Source organism: Myxocyprinus asiaticus, chromosome 31, assembly GCF_019703515.2.
Source record: "Myxocyprinus asiaticus isolate MX2 ecotype Aquarium Trade chromosome 31, UBuf_Myxa_2, whole genome shotgun sequence".
NCBI classification, from domain to species: domain Eukaryota; kingdom Metazoa; phylum Chordata; class Actinopteri; order Cypriniformes; family Catostomidae; genus Myxocyprinus; species Myxocyprinus asiaticus.
In genome coordinates this window covers 1421483-1442976 of record NC_059374.1, presented here as the reverse complement: position 1 = coordinate 1442976, position 21494 = coordinate 1421483, and the positions used below count along the sequence as shown (strand labels likewise).

General features: G+C 38.7%; 1 protein-coding gene across 3 annotated transcripts in view; it reads left to right on the top strand.

Annotated features, from left to right (window-relative positions):
* Positions 1 to 279: 279 nt before the first annotated feature.
* mfsd1 (major facilitator superfamily domain containing 1) overlaps positions 280 to 21494 on the top strand; it is a 22847-nt gene continuing 1632 nt past the window's right edge. Inside the window, exons 1-15 of one of the 3 annotated variants that reach the window (XM_051665201.1) lie at positions 282 to 457; positions 714 to 767; positions 1511 to 1622; positions 2202 to 2244; positions 7396 to 7463; positions 7549 to 7657; positions 9468 to 9570; positions 10024 to 10122; positions 12961 to 13072; positions 16405 to 16461; positions 17111 to 17267; positions 17398 to 17495; positions 21033 to 21145; positions 21298 to 21345; positions 21429 to 21494. The exon at positions 21429 to 21494 is cut by the window's right edge and continues 1 nt beyond it. In XM_051665201.1, the coding sequence (XP_051521161.1) occupies positions 316 to 457; positions 714 to 767; positions 1511 to 1622; positions 2202 to 2244; positions 7396 to 7463; positions 7549 to 7657; positions 9468 to 9570; positions 10024 to 10122; positions 12961 to 13072; positions 16405 to 16461; positions 17111 to 17267; positions 17398 to 17495; positions 21033 to 21145; positions 21298 to 21345; positions 21429 to 21494 (1381 nt within the window). In that variant the 5' untranslated portion in view covers positions 282 to 315. Of the gene's footprint in view, positions 458 to 713; positions 768 to 1510; positions 1623 to 2201; positions 2245 to 7395; positions 7464 to 7548; positions 7658 to 9467; positions 9571 to 10023; positions 10123 to 12960; positions 13073 to 16404; positions 16462 to 17110; positions 17268 to 17397; positions 17496 to 17626; positions 21146 to 21297; positions 21346 to 21428 lie in introns of those variants that run through there. The other 2 variants (XR_007894119.1, XM_051665202.1) reach the window with 2 other exon arrangements.

Genomic DNA, 21494 nt, shown 5'->3' with positions numbered 1-21494 from the left:
AGCATTACAATTATAATTTATCATAGTGTCCAAAAATGTCTCTATGTGTCCAAAAGCCTCTCCAAACACAATAATTGAACATAAGAACTACTTACACATGCAAACACAACAACGAGTAAAGGTTTATATAGCATGCAGACATGATTTTAGTAATGAGATTTCACTGAATGAGAGACTGTACTTCAAGAGAATAGTAGGGAAGTTTAGAATCATGTGATCATGTGACTATCAGCGGTCATGTGACAGTGTGTGTGTGTGTGTGTGTGTGTGTGTGTGTGTGTGTGTGTGTGTGTGTGTGTGTGTGTGTGTGTGAAGATGGCAGAGAGACAGGAGAATCAGAGTCTCCTCACTGAAGATGAAGATAATCAGAACACAACAAACATGAATCCGTTGTGTGATCCGAATCATCTGCTGCACCGGATCGTCGTTCTCATCTTCATGTGTTTTCTGGGCTTCGGTGTGTTTGTTTACATTCAGAATCAGGATGAGCTTTATTGTCAGGTGTTCTCACGTACACACGGAATTGTTTTTGGTGATATGACAAACAAGTGTACACAGAACATTACAGAGTTTATATGTTGTGTGTCACCTCTAACAGTACTGTGGTGGTATTATTTATTTAGTTTGTCAGTGGAGTTTCAGCAGCTCATTAGTGTGTGTGATTACATCTGAAAGTGAAACTTACCATGTTTACTTTGTTTTTTCTGTTACAGGAAGTTATTTCTGTTATGATAATCCAGCTGCTCTTCAAACTCAAGTCATACAGGGTGTGTGTGTGTGTGTGTGTGTGTGTGTGTGTGTGTGTGTGTGTGTGTGTGAGTGTTTGTTTGAGTGTGTATGTTTGTTTGACTGTGTGTGTGTGTGTGTGTTTGTTTGAGTGTGTTTGAGTGTGTGTGTTTGTTTAAGTGTGTGTGTGTGTGTGTTTGTTTATTTGAGTGTGTGTGTGTGTTTGTTTATTTGAGTGTGTGTGTGTGTTTGTTTATTTGAGTGTGTGTGTGTGTGAGTGTGAGTGTGTGTGTGTGTGTGTGTGTTTGTTTGAGTGTGAGAGAGTGTTTGTTTGAGTGTGTGTGTGTGTGTGTTTGTTTGAGTGTGTGTGTGTGTGTTTGTTTGAGTGTGTGTGTGTGTGTTTGTTTGAGTGTGTGTGTGTGTGTTTGTTTGAGTGTGTGTGTGTGTGTGTGTATGTGTGTGTGTTTGTTTATTTGAGTGTGTGTGTGTGTGAGTGTATTTGAGTGTGTGTGTGTGTGTTTGTGTGTGTTTGTTTGAGTGTGAGAGAGTGTTTGTTTGAGTGTGAGAGAGTGTTTGTTTGAGTGTGTGTGTGTGTGTGTTTGTTTGAGTGTGAGAGAGTGTTTGTTTGAGTATGAGTGTGTGTTTGTTTGAGTGTGTGTGTTTGAGTGTGTGTGTGTGTGTGTTTGAGTGTGTGTGTGTGTGTTTGTTTATTTGAGTGTGTTTGTGTGTGTGTGTGTGTGTGTGTATAAAATAGTGAGTATAATATCTCTCTGTGTATCTCAGGATATGAATCTGAACACAGCATCGTTCATGCAGCTGTACGCCTGGTACTCGTGGCCTAATGTTGTTCTGTGTTTTCTGGGCGGCTTTCTGTTGGACCGGGTGTTTGGCATCAGGTGGGTCCATTTCATACTCTATCTAAAGTTTCATTAAAGAAATTCTTCAACTGTTCATGCAGCTCTTTTCTGCACAGTGACAGTTCATAGTGACCACAACTGTCAATCTACTGTACAAAAAGCACCAAGTTATCTAAATGGGTTCATAAGGCCTCATTAATGATGCTTTTATGGTGTTTTTTGTTATTATGGGAGTTTGACAACCCCTGGTCTCTTTATGGGCTTTGCATGAATTGTTTATTGTGATAAATATATATTTTTTCTGTTAATGAATGTGTAAGAGTGTTTACCGTTTTCAAGGAAATGAACATACGAATGGCTAACATATAGTTGTTTCTGTATATTAAGCTGGGATATGAGAAAGTATTTTAATTAACACTTCAGCTTTAACATGTTAAACACCCTCTATTATTTACTTACTTTTTTTTTTCAATGGAGTAATTAATTGCGTTTCAGCAGTGAACACTATTCATTTATGTATTAGCACATGTTTGCTTGTAGTAATTTGTGTAATTAAAGGCTGTTTCATGGTTTGTTAGTGTTACTGAGTGAGTTTAGAGGCTTTTTCACTCTTCCTAGGTTGGGGACAATAATCTTTGCACTGTTTGTGTTGCTAGGACAGGTAGGTTATCACACACACACATGTGTCTACACTGGAAGCAAACCAATCAGCTGTGAGCTCAAGACTAGACTTCAGAAACAGTCAAATCCATTATAAAATTAAATCTTGTTTATTTTCAATGGAAATCCATTAGTGCAAAAACTGACTTTGCCTGGGTTATTTTAGAAAACTCTATTTTTGCAGACTTACTGTAGTATTACTATTACAACGTATGGTTAGAAACAAAAGTAGCTAAAAAAAAATAGAAACAGGGTGTGCAACTTTAGACGTGTCCTTTTGTCATGTTTCAATGCACTGCTGATGTCCAGTGTAGGTGTTATTTCTTTTAATCCCAGTAATGATATGGTATAATGTTTGTGATATTTATGTGTTTTGACATGTATAGTGAGTTGTGACCACTGAGAGAGATATATATATATATATATATATATAACTGGATCGCTTACGTAACGTTAAACTGCCAGCAGGAGGTGAAGCCACCGCAAGTGTTCGAGCGGCCATCTTGGTATGCCCAAACTCTCATAGGCCATCAGTGACTGACAGGAGAAAACACCCCCGTTTCACCGTCTCCAGCCTGTGGATACAACAGTTGCATTTCACCCTCTAGTGACAATCATGTTTAATGTTTGATTTGCTCGTTATGGATAATATTCCTTATGAGGGAGAAGATATACGTGGATCACGATGTCAGAGCATCATCTGTCCCTGTGTTCAGTCTATCAGTGCAGCACAACAATCACCAAAAGAAGTGGCAGAACTGTCCACAAGTTGTAATGGAAGTAATATCAGCTTGTTTAGGGTGACATCACATTCTTACCCCTGAAAGGGACTTTAAAATAGTCAGACTGGGATTTCTAAATCGCCTTAAATGCCCGGAATTTGCTTGTTTTCATATTGAAGTGCTCTCTATAGTCATGCATGGATACATGTCATACCTACAGCTGTGCTCAAAAGTTTGCATACCCTGGCAGAAATTGTGAAATTTTTCCTTTTATTTAAGGATAGTGATCATATGAAGCCATTTATTATCACATAGTTGTTTGGCTCCTTTTTAAATCATAATGATAACAGAAATCACCCAAATGGCCCTGATCAAAAGTTTACATACCCTTGAATGTTTGGCCTTATTACAGACACACAAGGTGACACAAACAGGTTTAACATGGCAATTAAAGGTTACAGTGCATCTGGAAAGTATTCACAGCGCTTCACTTTTTACACATTTTGTGATGTTACAGCCTTATTCCAAAATGAATTAAATTCATTATTTTCCTCAAAATTCTACAAACAATACCCCATAATGACAACGTGAAAGTAGTTTGTTTGAAATCTTTGCAAATTAATTAAAAATAAAAAACAAAATAAATCACATGTACATAAGTATTCACAGCCTTTGCTCAATACTTTGTTGAAGCACCTTTGGCACCAATTACAGCCTCAAGTCTTTTTGAGTATGATGCTACAAGCTTGGCACACCTATTTTTGGGCAGTTTCTCCCATTCTTCTTTGCAGGACCTCTCAAGCTCCATCAGGTTGGATGGGGAGCGTCGGTGCACAGCCATTTTCAGATCTCTCCAGAGATGTTCAGTCGGGTTCAAGTCTGGGCTCTGGCTGGGCCACTCAAGGACATTCACAGAGTTGTCCCGGAGCCACTCCTTTGTTATCTTGGCTGTGTGCTTAGGGTCATTGTCCTGTTGGAAGATGAACCTTCACCCCAGTCTGAGGTCCAGAGCGCTCTGGAGCAGGTTTTCATCAAGGATGTCTCTGTACATTGCTGCATTCATCTTTCCCTCGATCCTGACTAGTCTCCCAGTTCCTGCCACTGAAAAACATCCCCACAGCATGATGCTGCCACCACCATGCTTCACTGTAGGGATGGTATTGGCCAGGTGATGAGCGGTGCCTGGTTTCCTCCAGACATGACGCTTGCCATTCAGGCCAAAGAGTTCAATCTTTGTTTCTCATGGTCTGAGAGTCCTTAAGGTGCCTTTTGTCAAACTGCAGGTGGGCTGTCATGTGCCTTTTACTGAGGAGTGGCTTCCGTCTGGCCACTCTACCATACAGGCCTGATTGGTGGAGTGCTGCAGAGATGGTTGTTCTTCTGGGAGGTTCTCCTCTCTCCACAGAGAAATGCTGGAGCTCTGTCAGAGTGACCATCGGGTTCTTGGTCACCTCCTTGGCTAAGGCTCTTCTCCCCCGATCGCTCAGTTTGGCCGGGCGGCCAGCTCTAGGAAGAGTCCTGGTGGTTCCAAACTTCTTCCATTTACGGATGATGGAGGCCACTGTGCTCATTGGGACCTTCAATGCTGCAGACATTTTTCTGTACCCTTCCCCAGATCTGTGCCTCGATACAATCCTGTCTCGGAGGTCTACAGACAATTCCTTGGACTTCATGGCTTGGTTTGTGCTCTGACATGCACTGTTAACTGTGGGACCTTATATAGACAGGTGTGTGCCTTTCCAAATAATGTCCAATCAACTGAATTTACCACAGGTGGACTCCAATCAAGTTGTAGAAACATCTCAAGGATGATCAGTGTAAACAGGATGCACCTGAGCTCAATTTTGAGTGTCATGGCAAAGGCTGTGAATACTTATGTACATGTGATTTTTATTTTATTTTTATTTATTTTTATTTTATTTTTTTTATAAATTTGCAAAGATTTCAAACAAACTAATTTCACGTTGTCGTTATGGAGTATTGTTTGTAGAATTTTGAGGAAAATAATGAATTGAATCCATTTTGGAATAAGGCTGTAACATAACAAAATGTGGAAAAAGTGAAGCGCTGTGAATACTTTCCGGATGCACTGTAATTTCCCACACCTGTGGCTTTTAAAATTGCAATTATTGTCTGTGTATCAATAGTCAATGAGTTTGTTAGCTCTCACGTGGATGCACTGAGCAGGCTAGATACTGAGCCATGGGGAGCAGAAAAGAACTGTCAAAAGACCTGCGTAACAAGGTAATGGAACTTTTTATAAAGATGGAAAAGGATATAAAAAGATATCCAAAGCCTTGAAAATGCCAGTCAGTACTGTTCAAACACTTATTAAGATGTGGAAAATTCGGGGATCTCTTGATACCAAGCCAAGGTCAGGTAGACCAAGAAAGATTTCAGCCACAACTGCCAGAAGAATTGTTCGGGATACAAAGAAAAACCCACAGGTAACCTCAGGAGAAATACAGGCTGCTCTGGAAAAAGACAGTGTGGTTGTTATAAGGAGCACAATACTTGTTGACCCCTCTCCAAACATAACGCTTATGGTTGTGACCATAAAGCTCTATTTTGGTCTCGTCACTCCAAATTACAGTGTGCCAGAAGCTGTGAGGCGTGTCAAGGTGTTGTCAGGCATATTGTAACCAGGCTTTTTTGTGGCATTGGCGCAGTAAATGCTTCTTTCTGGCAACTCGACCATGCAGCTCATTTTTGTTCAAGTATCGTTGTGTTGTGCTCCTTGAAACAACCACACTGTCTTTTTCCAGAGCAGCCTGTATTTCTCCTGAGGTTACCTGTGGGTTTTTCTTTGTATTTTCTCAGTATCTAGCCTGCTCAGTGCATCCATGTGAGAGCTAACAAACTCATTGACTATTTATACACAGACATTAATTGCAATTTAAAAAGCCACAGGTGTGGGAAATTAACCTTTAATTGCCATTTAAACCTGTGTGTGTCACCTTGTGTGTCTGTAATAAGGCCAAACATTCAAGGGTATGTAAACTTTTGATCAGGGCCATTTGGGTGATTTCTGTTATCATTATGATTTAAAAAGGAGCCAAACAACTATGTGATGATAAATGGCTTCATATGATCACTATCCTTAAATAAAAGACAGTTTTTTTTGCATGATCAGTCATATTTTCAAAATCGATGCCAAAATTTCACAATTTCTGCCAGGGTATGCAAACTTTTGAGCAAAACTGTACATGTTCATTTGCCAGTTAAACCTATCGTATCAGTTTCATTTTAACCAGCTGTGCATGTCTCCCTCTCTGTGCTCCCGCTGCACGTGTGATGGAGAGAGCGCTCTTATTCATGTGACCACGAGATAAAGGCACTTTTTGATTAAAACATAAAACAAGTAACTCTGAACAAACACTTGGATGATCACAGTAAATAAAGTACTGTGCAAAAGTCTTTTTGAGGTACATAAGATGTTTCACAAAAACTTTTGTCTTAAGATGGTTATTTATATCTTCAGCTTTAGTGTGTATAGGAAATATAAATGTTAGACTCCCAAACATTACTTTTGCAAATAGAAAAGTTTAGAATAGAAGAACAGGGAGCCCTGCAACAGATGTTATGGCCCCCACAGAGCCCCCCACTGAACATCGTGTCAGTCTGAGATTACATAAAGAGACAGAAGCAATTGAGACAATCTAAATAGATAGAAGAACAGGGAGCCCTGCAACAGATGTCATGGCCCCCACAGAGCCCCCCACTGAACATCGTGTCAGTCTGAGATTACATAAAGAGACAGAAGCAATTGAGACACTAAATAGATAGAAGAACTGTGGTGAATTCTCCAAGAATCTTAGAACATCCTATCTGCCAACAGCCTAGAAAAACTGTGTCCAGGTGTATCTAGGAGAATTGAAGCTGTTTTAAAGGCAAAGGTGGCCACACCAAATATTGATTTAGCTTTTTTATGTTTACTGGACTTTGAATGACATTAAGTGATAAATGAAAACTATTTATGTCATTATTTTTGAAGACATCCTCACTATGCAACATTTTTCACAAGTGCCTAAAACTTTTGCACAGTACTGTATGGCTGAAAATGTCTGTTTGTATTTGACCTCAGTTTCAGTGAACTTGTTTACAAGTTTGTTAGTGGTGGATACTGTTGATATAGTTACATGTAACTCACTCGAGCTTTCAAGAGACAGGAAAAATTCCCAACTTTAAATAATTACGTGTGTAGGATGTTTGCGTTTTAGGGATGTACATGCAGATTTCAGATATAAAATCGGTGATTAAATGATTACTGTTTATTTACTGAAATGAGATGATTTTATATCAAGTCAATTGGCACATTGGAATGTTTGGGCATAGCAATATGGCGGCACAGTGGCTTCACTGTTATGATGTAATCAGTAATTCAGTTATATATTATATATCAGTGGTTGTGACTGATGTTGTTATTGCAGATCATATTTGCTGCTGGCGCTCTAGCGAATCATTTCTGGCTGATGGAAGTGGGGCGTTTTGTGTTCGGGTGAGTACAGCTGCGGAGATTGCCATTAAAAAGCTCATCTTCTTTATTGAGTATGTATGAATTTCACCTGCATGTGTTTGTTCAGTATCGGTGGCGAGTCGCTGGCCGTCGCTCAGAACACATATGCTGTTAACTGGTTTAAAGGAAAAGAACTGAACCTAGTGTTCGGTCTGCAGCTCAGCATGGCCAGACTGGTAAGAGACAAACAGCGTATGTGTGCATTACTACAGTAAATAACTATCATGTTACTGACGTAAAGGCTATAATCACGTTCAGTGTGAACAGCAATAATTGTGCAGCTGATTTACCCTTGAATCAGTAAATAAATTATGGATTGCACTATTAAGCAACACGGCACTCGATGCTGTGCTATATTGTGAATATAGTCACGGCTGGAGGGTGTTGTTAGGCATGACACAAAGCGGAGTAACCCCTTCAGCCGTGACTATATTCACAATATAGCACAGCATCGAGTGCCGTATTGCTTTTATAAAATGGTCACCACATAATAACAAGAATATCTGTCATCTGTGGGTGCTGTGAAGTGATACAAATAGAAGAGCTGTGATTTATCATGAATAATACACGACTGTTGACCAATCAACATCCAGGACCAGAACTATACGTTTTATAATATGAAATAATACACAGAAATGTGCAAGAATCTTTACAATCTTTTATATATGAAGATATAAAAAGTGATGAAGATAAAATATGAATTCTACTGTATAAATTTGATACAGAATTTCATAAAAAAAACAATATGATATATTTAAGGACAAGATTATTTACTTCCTTTCATGTCGCTCCAAACCTGTATGACTTACTTTCTTCTGTTGAATACAAAATGGAAATTAATCACACTGTTTTTTGCCTTATTATGAAGGTAAATCATGACTCCAGTCTGTCAAGCTTGATAGAAAAAACACCATACAACCAATCTAAAATAATCAGTATGACTCATACACTGTATTCCAAGTCTTCTGAAGCTATGCAATCATTTAGTTTGATGAACAGAATGAATTTTAATTCACTTTTCACTTATCTGGGGTGGCCAATGGCTGATATTACGCTGATATACAGCATATACAGTATATATCTGTACATATATATGTGTGTTTGTGTTTTCAGCTTTGGGCAATTTTTAGGTTCCAGAGTATGATTTTTATTTTAACAAACATCTTTAAAAAAAAAAAAAAAAAAAATTCTATATGTAAATGTCACGTTAACTGAACTGGAAACTTTTCACCAGGTTTTCATTTATTTTTGGTACTTTTCAGATGTCTAGATTTGACTGTTTTAGCCTTCAGACCCAGACTTTCAATATTAAACTTATTAAAAATTATTTAAAACTATGATCATCTTAACAAAGAGTAAACTAAATAAACTTTTTCAATTAATTTTTCAAAAAGTACGACTGACCCACAGTTGTGGAGTCATTTCCACCTCACCAAACAATTATACTAATAAAGTGTTTTCAAAAGTTAGTGTACTTGTTAACCAAGTGGATAAAAGTGTCAGTGAAGAGCGTGCTTGAGATGAAATATGAGACAAATCAAAGAAAAATCAAGGGAATTATCACTTGAGAGCAGAATATCTTTATGCCAAATTATGCAAAAAGTGTATAAATATTAATTAAATGTGTGTATTTAGGATATATCAAATGTTAGATATGACATTAGCCTTAGCAAGACAAAGGAGTCGGTCATTTTATTTACAAAAGGTTAAAAATGTCATTTCCTTCAGCATCATTTCCAGCACAGAATTCTATTAAACACAATACAGAATTTGAATGACATAAATCTCCTGTGATGCATGAAGGCACACTGTTGGACATTGTTAGTAGACAAATTAAATCAGCTAGTTTGAGTGCTTAAAATGTTTTAACCAGACTTTACTTTTTAGAAGTGCCCAAAGAAACCTCTGAAAATATATTAGCACGTAACATTAAACTATATATAAATCATATAAACCATAGTCTGCGTGTGTTATTGTGTTGTTCAGGGCAGTACAGTGAACATGAACATCATCGGGTGGGTGTACGGCCGCATTCAGACTATGACAGGCTCCGCTGGACACTCGACTCTGGGAATAACACTCATGATCGGTAAGAGAGGACATTTGAACTGCTAAATGAGCTCTGTATTATATGATCACTGCATATCATTAATGACACGTCATTATATCTGAAGTTACACATCTGACTGTAGACTTATGAGGCACAGAACCATATAACTGTACATAGTGTTGTGAAATAAGATCATATTCTTCACTACTGCACTCATAAACACTCCTCAGATCACGTTACAGACACAGTTGAGTCTTTCACTTCTTTCATTTGTCATGTTCTGTTTCTGATCTCTGAATCCTGCAGTCTTCATGTTTCTTGAGTTTCAGTGTCAGATAAATGGCATTCTGACTGTTATGTCTGCAAAAGTCTATTCTTATCCTTTAGGAGTACACTTGCATGTAGTATAAAATGTTTCTCTACATGTGTAATTCTGTTAGATAAATTAGTGAGTGTAAATGCAGTAATGAAGTGTTTTGTGTTGTCGTGCAGCGGGGTGCACATGTCTCTTCTCTCTCATCTGCGCTCTGGTTCTGGGGTTTCTGGACAAACGGGCTGAGAGGATACTCAACAAAGAGCAGGGCAAGACCGGTGAGATGACATGATAATTATGATACAGCACATGTTTATAATGGTCACATGATGCTCGTGAGAACGCTGCACTTGTAACACGTTGGTCAGTGATTTCATGCTTTCACGTTTCAGGTGAATCTTATGAAAACATGGCCAGCTTATATTTTACCACAATATCAAAAGAAACTAGATAAGTAAAGGTTTTAAGACATTCTGCTTTTTTGTTTGAAATTTTAAGGTAGTTTTGAAGGACAGACGGATAAATAGATTGACAGAATGTTCTTTGTAAGTCTATGGGATTTTTCTGATTTGTGATCGTCCGTTGTACAAAAAGCGTTATTCTGATAAGTTAGAAAAGTCATAGCCAGCCGAGTCAGAACAGTCTGAAGGTCTGTGCCAAGTCTGCTGGATGTAGCTTGAAAATGCTAGGGGTGGGTTGCGCTAACAAGGATTAATCTTAAATTTAGTTTAAATCAAAGTTTATCTGATAATTCTGTTGCACCAAACTTTAAATGTTGTTTAACGCTTTAAGCTCTGAAGGTGTTTTGAAAGATTTCCTGTTTCAGTGGCATGCCCAAAATTAAAGCCTTATAACTACAAAAAAAAAAAAAAATATATATATATATATATATATATATATATATATATATATAGCTGCAAGTGATTATTGTGGGGGGCCAAGCACATATGACGAGATGACTAAAATATTCAAATTTGACAGAAAAGATCCTGTGGATGCTGTGCACAGCTATTTTGGTATGACATTTCACCTGCTTTGAGCACAGTTGCAAAAGTAGGATTTTCTTAAGTTATAGCACCCCCTAAAACTGAACGAAACTCGGCACGTTACCTCAGAGTATTCTCTTGGCCATGTGTAAAAAAATTGGTTAAGTTTGAAAATTGCACTCAAGATATAGGCTTTAGTCATTATAGGCCACACCCAAAACATATTTGCTAATATCTTTGGAACAATTCGACACATTTTTGTCAGGAGGGTCTGTAAATGATGTATACCATGTTTCGTGAGAATCGGGCAAACGGCCTAGGACGAGTTAAAAATGTTTTTCGAATAAATAGAATTTGGAGAAAACGTTTCTTGCGGAAATGGACATTCAAGTGACCATATGATTTGGGGGCACTGGTGGATTCCGAGAAGCTACACATTTTTATTGTAGCCTATACGGTTCCGGGATTATAAGCAAAAACATGAATTAGCTAATTATAGCACCAACGAGTGACTGATTGAAACAAAATTTGATGTGCGGCTTCGAGTTGACACCCTGCTTGTGTATAGTCATTTCCATAACCCTCGGCCATTCTCAATACGAGTTATAAGGTGCTGAAATTTGATTGGCATTTTTGTTCATTTGCCAAATAGATTTTTTAAGAATATGTTATCATTTGAACCAAAGAAGATGCATATTTAATTTGAACTTTGTCACTCAAACGGCTGCAAAGTTATGACAGTTTTTTAGTTGTAGCGCCCCCTAGGTGTAGAATTGTACGAAACTTTGCTGACATCTTCTAAACATCCTGTTGACTATGTGTACCGATTTTGGTTACGTTTGGAGTTTGCATGATCTATTACTCAAATCGTGTTAAACCGAAGGAATTGTATCATTAATATCTTCTGAATGATTTTACGTATCGAAATTCTTCTGATCAGTTTTTGTCAGGAGAGCCTGTAGATGATGTATACCAAATTGTGTGCTGATCGGATTAATGGTCTAGAAGGAGTTCAAAAAAGTAGGTATTTCAAAAAATTCAAAATGGCGGAAAACAATTATAGATGGAGATGAAATTGAAATATAGTCGGGCTTGACTCAAGGAATTAGAGGAAAACATTATTTGATTTAAGCCCTTACGGTTGCAGAGATAAGAGCCAAAATGTAAAAGTGTTTATTATAGTTCCACCGAGGGTCATATGGGTGTGCGTTTGTGCGCCTGAGTAGTGAGGGGGATTTGGGATCATCCTGCCAAGTTTGGTGTCTCCACGACTTACGGTCTCTGATGCCCAGACACTTTTAGGGCAGAAAAAAAGAAGAAGAAAAAGAAGAAAATCAGTACAATTACAATAGGGTTCCTGCAGCTTCGCTGCTTGGCCCCCTAAAAAATCCCAAAGAGGGTCAAGTAGTGTTTGGTAGTGTCAATTCTTATACTCTCAACCCAAGTAACTACTAAAAAAGTCACACAAAAAAACTTGTGCCAAAAATTTACTTTTTTTCTTATTTTTCTGATTTGACATGTATCTCTGGGTGTAAATAAGGTGTCTATAACTGCATTTGTTTTGTTCCCAATCATGTCATCTTTGAGTAAAATTTTGTGTTGATACGACAAAGCAATCAAAAGTCAGAGCATTACAAAAATAATTTATCATTGTGTCCAAAAACGTCTCCAAAAAAACAAAAAACAAAAAAATAATTGTACAAAGCATGCAAGCATGATTATCGAGATCTCATTCAGTTTCATTCTGTGTCATTTGAGTCATCATTGAGTCTGATGCATGTACCTGGTGCCATCTCCTGGTGGTCATATGTAATTACAGTGAACGATCCTCTGTGCCCATATTTGGATGACTTCCACCTCTGGTTGCAGTGATCTGAATCCTAATACGATTGGTTTACTGGTCCATGATGCTGGACAACGTACTACATAATTTGATGATGTCATCTGATCCATGAAAGCTAACGTGTTTTTAGCCAAATATCACATTATGTGCAGTGTGCACATTGTGCTTCATGTGGATTATCTAATGATATATACATCCGATTACTTTGTCTAAAATAAACCACTTAAACATCATGTTCACTTGCGTGCATTTGAAGTAAGTGTTTATAGGGAAGTGTGTGTGTTTAGGTGAAGTGATCAAGCTGACTGATGTGAAGGATTTTCCCATCTCTCTGTGGCTCATCTTCATCATCTGTGTGGGATATTACGTGGCTATATTTCCCTTTATCGGACTGGGACAGTGAGTTACACACACACACACACACACACACACACACACACACACACAATATGGAAATAAAACAAACAATATATGTTTATTCAGAGCTTTCATCTGCCACAATAATGTCTTTGAATTATCTTCATTTGAGTGCTTTTCTCAGCTATTATTGATATGAGGTTAATTGCAATCAGTTTGATTAATTAATCAGCAAATCATGTCAGTTATTTGTTTAAAGTTTTTAATCGATTGACAGCTATAAGATTTGTATTTTTATTTTAACCTCCTGAGACCCCTGCGTGACTGTTGTGTGCATTTTTCTTTCCTTTTTTGATTTGTAACTAGTAGCATTTGTGGACAGCGGGACTAAGTTATGAAATTTTAAATAATACCAGTCTATAGATCAAATTGTTTATTATGTTTCCAGGAGTGTTTATTATGTTTCAAATAAGGGAATTTTAAGCAAATATACTATGTAAATGCCATGAACTGTGCATTTGAGTTCAAGCATCACTGAGCCGCGCCTCAGAGGTCAACCAGCTCTTGTCCTGAAGAGCGTGTGAATCACTCTGGTGCGCACGCTGTCTACAGAGGCTCACGCCAAACTCGCTCCGGTTTCACTTTAAAGGATAGTGTAATGGCAAATGTTCCTGGTTCATACACGCAGTGACACAGAGGAGGATACACACGCTTACTCTATTTCTGTGGGGTGATAAAATAATGAAAAGAAATCTTAAAGGTTTTGCTTCATCACAAAAAGGGGTTCGTGGGTTTAATCAGAGCATTAAAAGAATGTGTGAAAGTGAAGAAATTAGGAAAGAAATGTTTTACTATTGCATAATATAATAAAAATATAATATAAATATAGCTGCAAGCAGCAATTGTCAGGGTTCAAGCCTTTTAAGAACTTTCAAAGTATGCAAAATATGGTATATGTACTTTGTAAGTTGCTGAATTTGCAAACTGGTTTTAAATATGACTCTATGATGTCTTGTGTTCGACGATCCTGAAACAGGATAATTGTTATGGTGTTTTTTTTTTTTTTTTTACTTTTTAACTGTTATAAAGCCACAAAGCACCTGATCTCCAAAAAGGTTTTAGAAATTTGAATATTTATTTTAGGAATTATAGGCTTTGGATACACTTGGTCAAACCCACATGATAAATGCAACCCCTAAATAGCTAAATAAATAACTAAAGTTCAACTTTTCTTTGATAATTATTGACCTAGGGAGTCCTAGATGTAGTTCACAATAGCAGGTAACATTGGATAATATGCAGTAATTTACACCATTTATACAGCCATTTTGCTGAAATTATTTTGGCTGCTGGCGGCCATGTTTTTTTATTTGTCTGAGTCATATTGTAGAATATGTTAGCATTTGGCCCCTACAAGATGCATACCAATTTTCAACTTCATTGATCATATGGTTGCAAAGTTATGAGCGCTTTTTTTTTTTTTTTTTTTTTTTTTTGTAGCTCCTCCTATCTGCGAAATTTTTCACGACTTCGCATGCAGACTCAAAATGTGCTGTTGTATATGTGTATCAAGTTTCATAACATTTGGACTTTTCATTTGGTAGATATTGGTCAATACATACAAAATGGAAGACGCCTGACCAATTTGTTGGCTTATATCTTCGCAATGCTGCGACAAAACAGAATTCCTTTGATAACTTTTTGTCAGGAGGGTTCATAGTAGACACACCCCAATTTTCATGGGAATCGGACATACGGCCTAGGAGGAGTTCGAAAAAGTAGGTTTTTCGAATTATGCAAATTAGCACAACAATTTTCATGACGGAAATGAAATCGGAGATATATCGGAGGGACTACCTTCCCTCAAAATTTCAGCTCTCTATGACGTACGGTTTGGTCAGTTTTAGGGCAGAATAATATTTTATAATTATTATAAAATATGAGTTCAAAAAACAATATCAAATTGACCAAAACTAAAGTTGACCAAAAAGAGAGACACATTTTAAGTATTTAGAAATATTTTGATATTTTAAACATTATTTTTTGACAAGTTTTAAAAGGAAATCATAGTTTATTCCTATTTTAGTTTTTGATTTAGGCTTTTTGAAGTTATGTCAAAATGACTTCTTAAGGTATATGAAGCACACATGAAAACCTTAAAAAAATGACAATATAATCGTCACAGCCCTAAAACAGACAATTCATCATTATAATCACAGTTATTTGTTTGACAATTAATCATCAGCCAAATTTCATAATCATGACAGCCCTAATTGTCCCATGTCTGTCAAATATGTTGAGTGATCCAAACATCATCTGCAGCCTGAAACTGAACTATAGGATGCTCCCTTGCTCCCTATTTAGTGAATGACTTAACCTCCAGTGTGCTGTCTGTCTGCACTGATCTCAGAACAGTTTGAAATGCATCTTATTTTCATCCTAACTCCATATAAAGCCTCTGAAAGCAACATTATTCAGCTTTTGCATGAACACATTTATTCTCAATGTGAAAATATACAGTAAATAAAATACAGTAAATAAAGGAATGTATTTATTAATGTTAATGAATAGAACCGTATTGCACAGAGATAACAAAATATAATTTAACAACATTATATTAAAATGAATGAAATGACCCACAGATGTGTTAATGTTGAAAGTTATTCAAAACTTTTGAGGGAATATGGTGCACATATATGGACATTGTGTTTATCAGGGCACTGACGTGTGAAATAATGCATATCAAACTAAAATAGAGACTCTCCTTTTTACAACCAAACAGGTTTCAGTGAATAAACGTAAAGAGGTTTCTTACCAGAGGCACTTTTGTTGGCGCTGCATCCGTAGAAGCGCTTCAAGGAAACCGACGTCATGTTGTTGTGTCACGTGATTCGGTGCGGCAGAAGTTTAACACTTAAATCACAGTCTAGAGTCTTGTGAACAGTATTCAGTCAGTTTAAATTATGCGTTGCCTATAGTGAAGCCAAAATACAACGTCCATGTATGTGGACGCGGGGTCACACAAGGTTAATCGCAAACATATCTGCTAACATATCTAAAGCAACATCTTATGAAGTATCCTTTAAGTGTCATTTTATATGTATCATAGTCATTATTTCATCACTCAAAGTTGCATTCATACACTCGCTCAGACAGTGCAAGAGGAAAGAAAATTGTGTTTGTCAAACTAATTCAGGGGGTCTTTTAACATTTTCATGGATATTATGTAAGAAATGAAGGACTTCAAGAGCAGATAACATTGAAGCATTTTGAAATGCAACATTAATTTTTTTTATATCAGTGCTTTTAAAGATAATAATGTACTGTGAGATTGTAATAGATCATTGTAAGTCATGTTTGTTTTATTTTCACAGAGTTTTCTTCATAGAGAAGTTCACTTTCACTCCTGTCCAGGCCAGAGCTATTAACAGGTACACGCACACACACACATGCTACATGCAACCACAAAACATTTGAATGTAACAGGGTTGACACAGAACAATGTTTTTCAAGAGAAATATCATGTTATTCAATTTATTTCAATTAAAATGGGTGATTTGCTAAAATTCACCAAAACTGAATATTACTACCAAAATGTACTTGTCTGTTTAAATTAAAAATAAATTACAAACTTATTTTGACAGGGTTGAAATAATGTAGTTTTTATGGGTTGGTAATAATAAATACTGTAACTGTATTGGTATTTTGCTATTTTGAGGTTTAAGAAAAGAATAGTCAAAGAATCAACCATTGAAAAAGCCATGTTTGTTCACGAATCTGAATATTCGGGGTATGTATCCCACTATGGTGGACAGTTTGGGCTTGAGATGGGACAATATGATTTTGTGGAAATTCAGCAAAACCTTTTCAAATGAAAGGATTAAAGAAATACATTTCTTAGGCATAGCATTGGCATCAATGGCACAGTTTCCTGAGAGTTACCCGTAAACAGATACTACCATAAAAATAAGTTCTTTTTTAGAGATTTGAGAAATTAGCCCACTTTCTGACAGTGAATGTACCTGAACTCATTGCACATATTTGCTGGTGTAAATAAACCTTTTTCGTTGTGTATCTCAGTGTTGTGTACATTATCTCAGCTCCTGCATCGCCTCTGTTGGGGTTTCTGGTCGATAAGACGGGCAGGAACATCATGTGGGTTCTACTGGCTGTCTTTACAACACTCATCTCTCACATGATGCTGGCGTTTACTCTCTGGAACCCCTGGATTGCCATGGTAACATCTCACACCCATCATTAATACACAGAAGTGGAAGCTTTAAGTTAAAATGTATTTGAAGTTTATATTTGATGTGTTTTTGCTCTAGTGACGTTTACTTGAGCGTTTATGATCGTCTATGTCACAGTCTTTCTTAGGTCTGTCATACTCTCTGTTGGCTTGTGCTCTCTGGCCGATGGTGGCGTTTGTTGTAGCAGAACATCAGTTGGGTACTGCATATGGATTGTAAGTGTGAAATATTTTATGTTCTTTCTAGTAGAATGAGATAACAATAAAAGGTGCCAAACTCATGTGAATGTGTTAGTGATAGTACACTATCTCCATGTGTGCACACACTGGCATCCTCGCATGTCCAGGACCAGAGCTGGGAGGGTTCGGACGAGTTGATGCGCCGCCGGACCCGCTCCTCGGACCCCCCCGGATGGATTAGGTGAGTTGCTGGGGAGAACGGCACACGTCGCGGCCGACGGGATAGAGGATGGGCCGCCTTCCCCTCTCACCTGCCGTGGGCCTGGGAAATTAGGCCGCCAAGGACGCCACCACCCCTCACGCCATGGACCCTGGAGGGGAGCGTGTGTGGCCAACGAACCCAGCTCATGCCTGGGCCATACCAAAGACACTACCCCGCACTTCACTGAGCCCCGTCTCACCGCGAGGATGCCAGATTCCACCTTTGTTATGAAAACTATTCCCCCTGGACACTTTATTTTCCCCTTTTGTGGACATTTTACTTTTATTATTATTTCCAATAAATGCCTTTCCGAGGCCTGACACCACACCCACTGTGTCTGCCACTTGCTCACCCCGCCACAACAGGCAGAAAGCATATCAAAGTCTTCTTATTGGCTAATCAAAGAATGGGTCCATAGCCTGCGTCCACCTTTTTGTTTGTTGTTTACAGAGCCTAGAGCTGTCACAGAGACCAGTGAGATATCTCACTATATTTATTTGATTAATATCTTGCATTTTTTGCATACATTTTCATTAAAAAATCGCTTACAGCACCTTTAAGTGTTCCCTTTCATTATGGTCACTTTGGTGCTGGGTAAGTAGCTGACACTATGGGAACACAGACCGCCTAGGCAAAGGCAGCCTGTGGCCCCTGTGGCACCCTTGAAGTCAATTGTGGAGCTACCAGTCAGGCCGCAATGTCAGTGGCCACGCAAGACAACTGACCACTTGCTTGTCTGTTCCTTGCCACCGAACAGTCTGCTTAGGTTCAGTCAAGGCTTCTCCTGTAAAGGAGGTGGTTGTTGGTGTGCCGTTCATTCTCCTTGCCATAGCACATTATTTATCTGCACCACAAAGTGTCATGAATCCCTGTTCCACAGAGTGTCAGGTGTCCACTGTTTCCTCCTCCACTGTTCCAGTGCAGGACGCACTGGTTTTAGTGCAAGAAGTCCAGTCACTCCTCCACAAGGAAGCAATAGAGATTATTTCTCATCAGCGAGTGCTGTGCGACTTCTACAGCCTCTGTTTTCTGCTTTGGAAGAGAATGGCAGCAAGTGTCCAATCCTAGACCTGAGGAGTTTCAATTGGACTATGAGAAAATTTCCCTTTAAAATGGACACTCAAAAGCATATTCTGTCACAAATAAGTCCCAGAGACTGGTTTGTGTCTGTGGACCTAAAGGATGCATATTTCCATGATCAAATAGCCCCTCATCACAGGCAGTTCCTCAGGTTTGCCTTCGAGGGGGTTGCGTATAATTTCCAGGTGTTAACCTTTGGTCTGTCCTTAGAGCCTTGCATGTTCACAAAGTGCATAGAAGCAGTGCTCGCTTCTTTGAGGTTGAGCAGCATTAGAGTCCTGAGTTATCTATAGAATTGGCTGATTTTGGCTCCCAGTTTATGAGCTCTGGGTCACAAATATGGCTTCCCTCCTGTGAAGATGCTGCAACAAGTGCTGTGCAAAGTATGGAAGCATCTGAGTTAGTTGCATCTCTTTGGCCCAACTAGATTTGGTTCCTGGACCTAAATGTGAACTCCCCATTGGGAGATTCCGCTCAGAGTAGACTTGCTCTCAAGTTCGCGGGACAATCTGGCATCCGCAGCAAGAGATGCTTGTCCCCTGAAGGCTCCTGTTAGAGGGCCAAGGGTAATTGATGCTGTGTTTGACACCATTTTGCATTCCAGAGCCCCCACAATGAGTTGGGTCTATGCTTTATAGTGGTGACTGTTTGCCTCATGGTGTGCCTCCAGTGGTATTAACTCGGCCATCTGCTCTGTGCACTCTGTCTTGTGCTTCCTTTGGGAGCATTAAGATGCTGAAGTTTCCCTCCCCATGAACAAAGTGTGTGTGACAGCTATACTGGGTCATACTTCGGTGGCTGGTTTGTCTATTGGCAAGCATCCGTTGGAGACCAGATTCATGAAAGGGGCGAGTAGACTCGTTCCGTCTTGCCAGTCACACATCCCTGTTTGGGATGTGTCGGTACTGCTAGAGCTCCACCATTTGAGTCTCTGGAGTCTGTTTGTTTACACACACTCTCTGTTAAGATTGAGGTACCGTTGTCACTCACTTTGCTAAAGCATATTTGTGACTTGCCTGCCCTTTTTGTAAATGGCCCATATCTGGAATTTTCCCCCGGTTTTCCCATATCATACTTCAACTGCGGGTCAGTTATATGCCCTAAGTGCCTTCCAACCTTTTTTTGGTCGCAGGTGTACCTTTGCAGGCCTTTTGCTCTCTACATTTCAGTCTGCCTAGGATTAGTGCCTGCACAGGTTGTGCCCGGTCAGAGCGCTGCAAATATATATTGATTGTTCGCAAGATTGGCATAAATTGAACCGGCTATTTGTCTCTTTTGGTGAATGCTCGATTGGTTTGGCAATTAACATTCACTTGTGGTTCATTACCATACCTGGCAGCAAGTAGCAGTATGGCACTGTGCGAGACAGTCCCCATAGAGTCAGATACTGACGGAGCTTCAACTGAACATCTGGGTTATTTACATAACCTCAGTTTCCTGAATAAGGGAGTCAGATGCTGCATCGCTGAGACACATCACTGGGTGTCTAGCTGCCAGGAATGTATTCTTCTCCCTTTAGCTGAAAATCTATCAAAATGGCGTTGAGCTCTAGTTATAAATACTGTGGCGAGCGCACTTGAGGGGGTGGAGCTTGAGTGACATCTGCCAATGAATTGGCATAATTCTGTACTGGCTTCAGTAATCATTATACCTCATGGTGTTCCCATGGAGTCAGCTACTGACACAGCATCTCGCAAGCAATAGACCTTTTTCACAGACTGTAATTACGCGTTTCTGCATTATTTAGCAGCGTAAATCTAGCAAACTTTTTTTATATGATAATTTAAAATATTGAGTGTAAGTTTATAACATTAGTATTTGTGTTATATTTCCCTGGAATTAGTTAAAAAAAAAAAATTACCACAGAGAGGGGGTTCCGATTACAGCTGCTGAGAGAGTGACAGTAAATTTGGCATCTTCTCCCATTTTACTGTCTTAATCCACCGCTCTCTATTTTTTACCTTTTCTGGAAAGTTATTCAGATGTAAAAGTGGATTTTTTATTTGGTCTTTGGAAATAATATTTGCTGTGATCTCCCATTCACTCCCATTCAACGCTGTCGAAGTTTACCCTGCAAACGTTTACCTCCACGTTCCAAAACCCGGAGTGTGAAAAGGGTCTATGATGTTTTCCTTTGAAAAACTATGTTCTTGATAAAAGTAAATACTGTGGTCCAACAGAGTGTGGTTACAGGTGAATTACTGATTATGACTCTCTTGTGTTGTGTGTAGTATGCAGTCCATACAGAACTTGGGTCTGGCCCTCATCTCCATGGCAGCAGGATCAATCTTAGACAGCAAGGGTTACCTGTTCCTGGAGGTGTTCTTCATTGCCTGCATTTGCTGTGAGTACACACAGCAGCATAGACTGTATGATGTGGCCAATTCAATTCAAACTCATGAATTGAAAGGAAGCCAATTATAAAATTCTGAATTTTTCCCATGTTTAAAACCAGAATTGTACATGAGATGTGATTGTGTATGTTTGTTGTTTCAGTGGCTCTGATAGCTGTTGTGTTACTGTATCTGTATGATTATCTCAAAGGTAAAATCAGTGTTCACTCAACACACATTCAGTGTTTAATGAGAGTCAGTATTCACACTTCTTTTCTGTGTGTTCTTTAACAGAGGGGGAGCTGAACCTGTCTGCATCAACACGAGCCAAACGCGCCAAAGCTTTATCTGTGTCCTCTG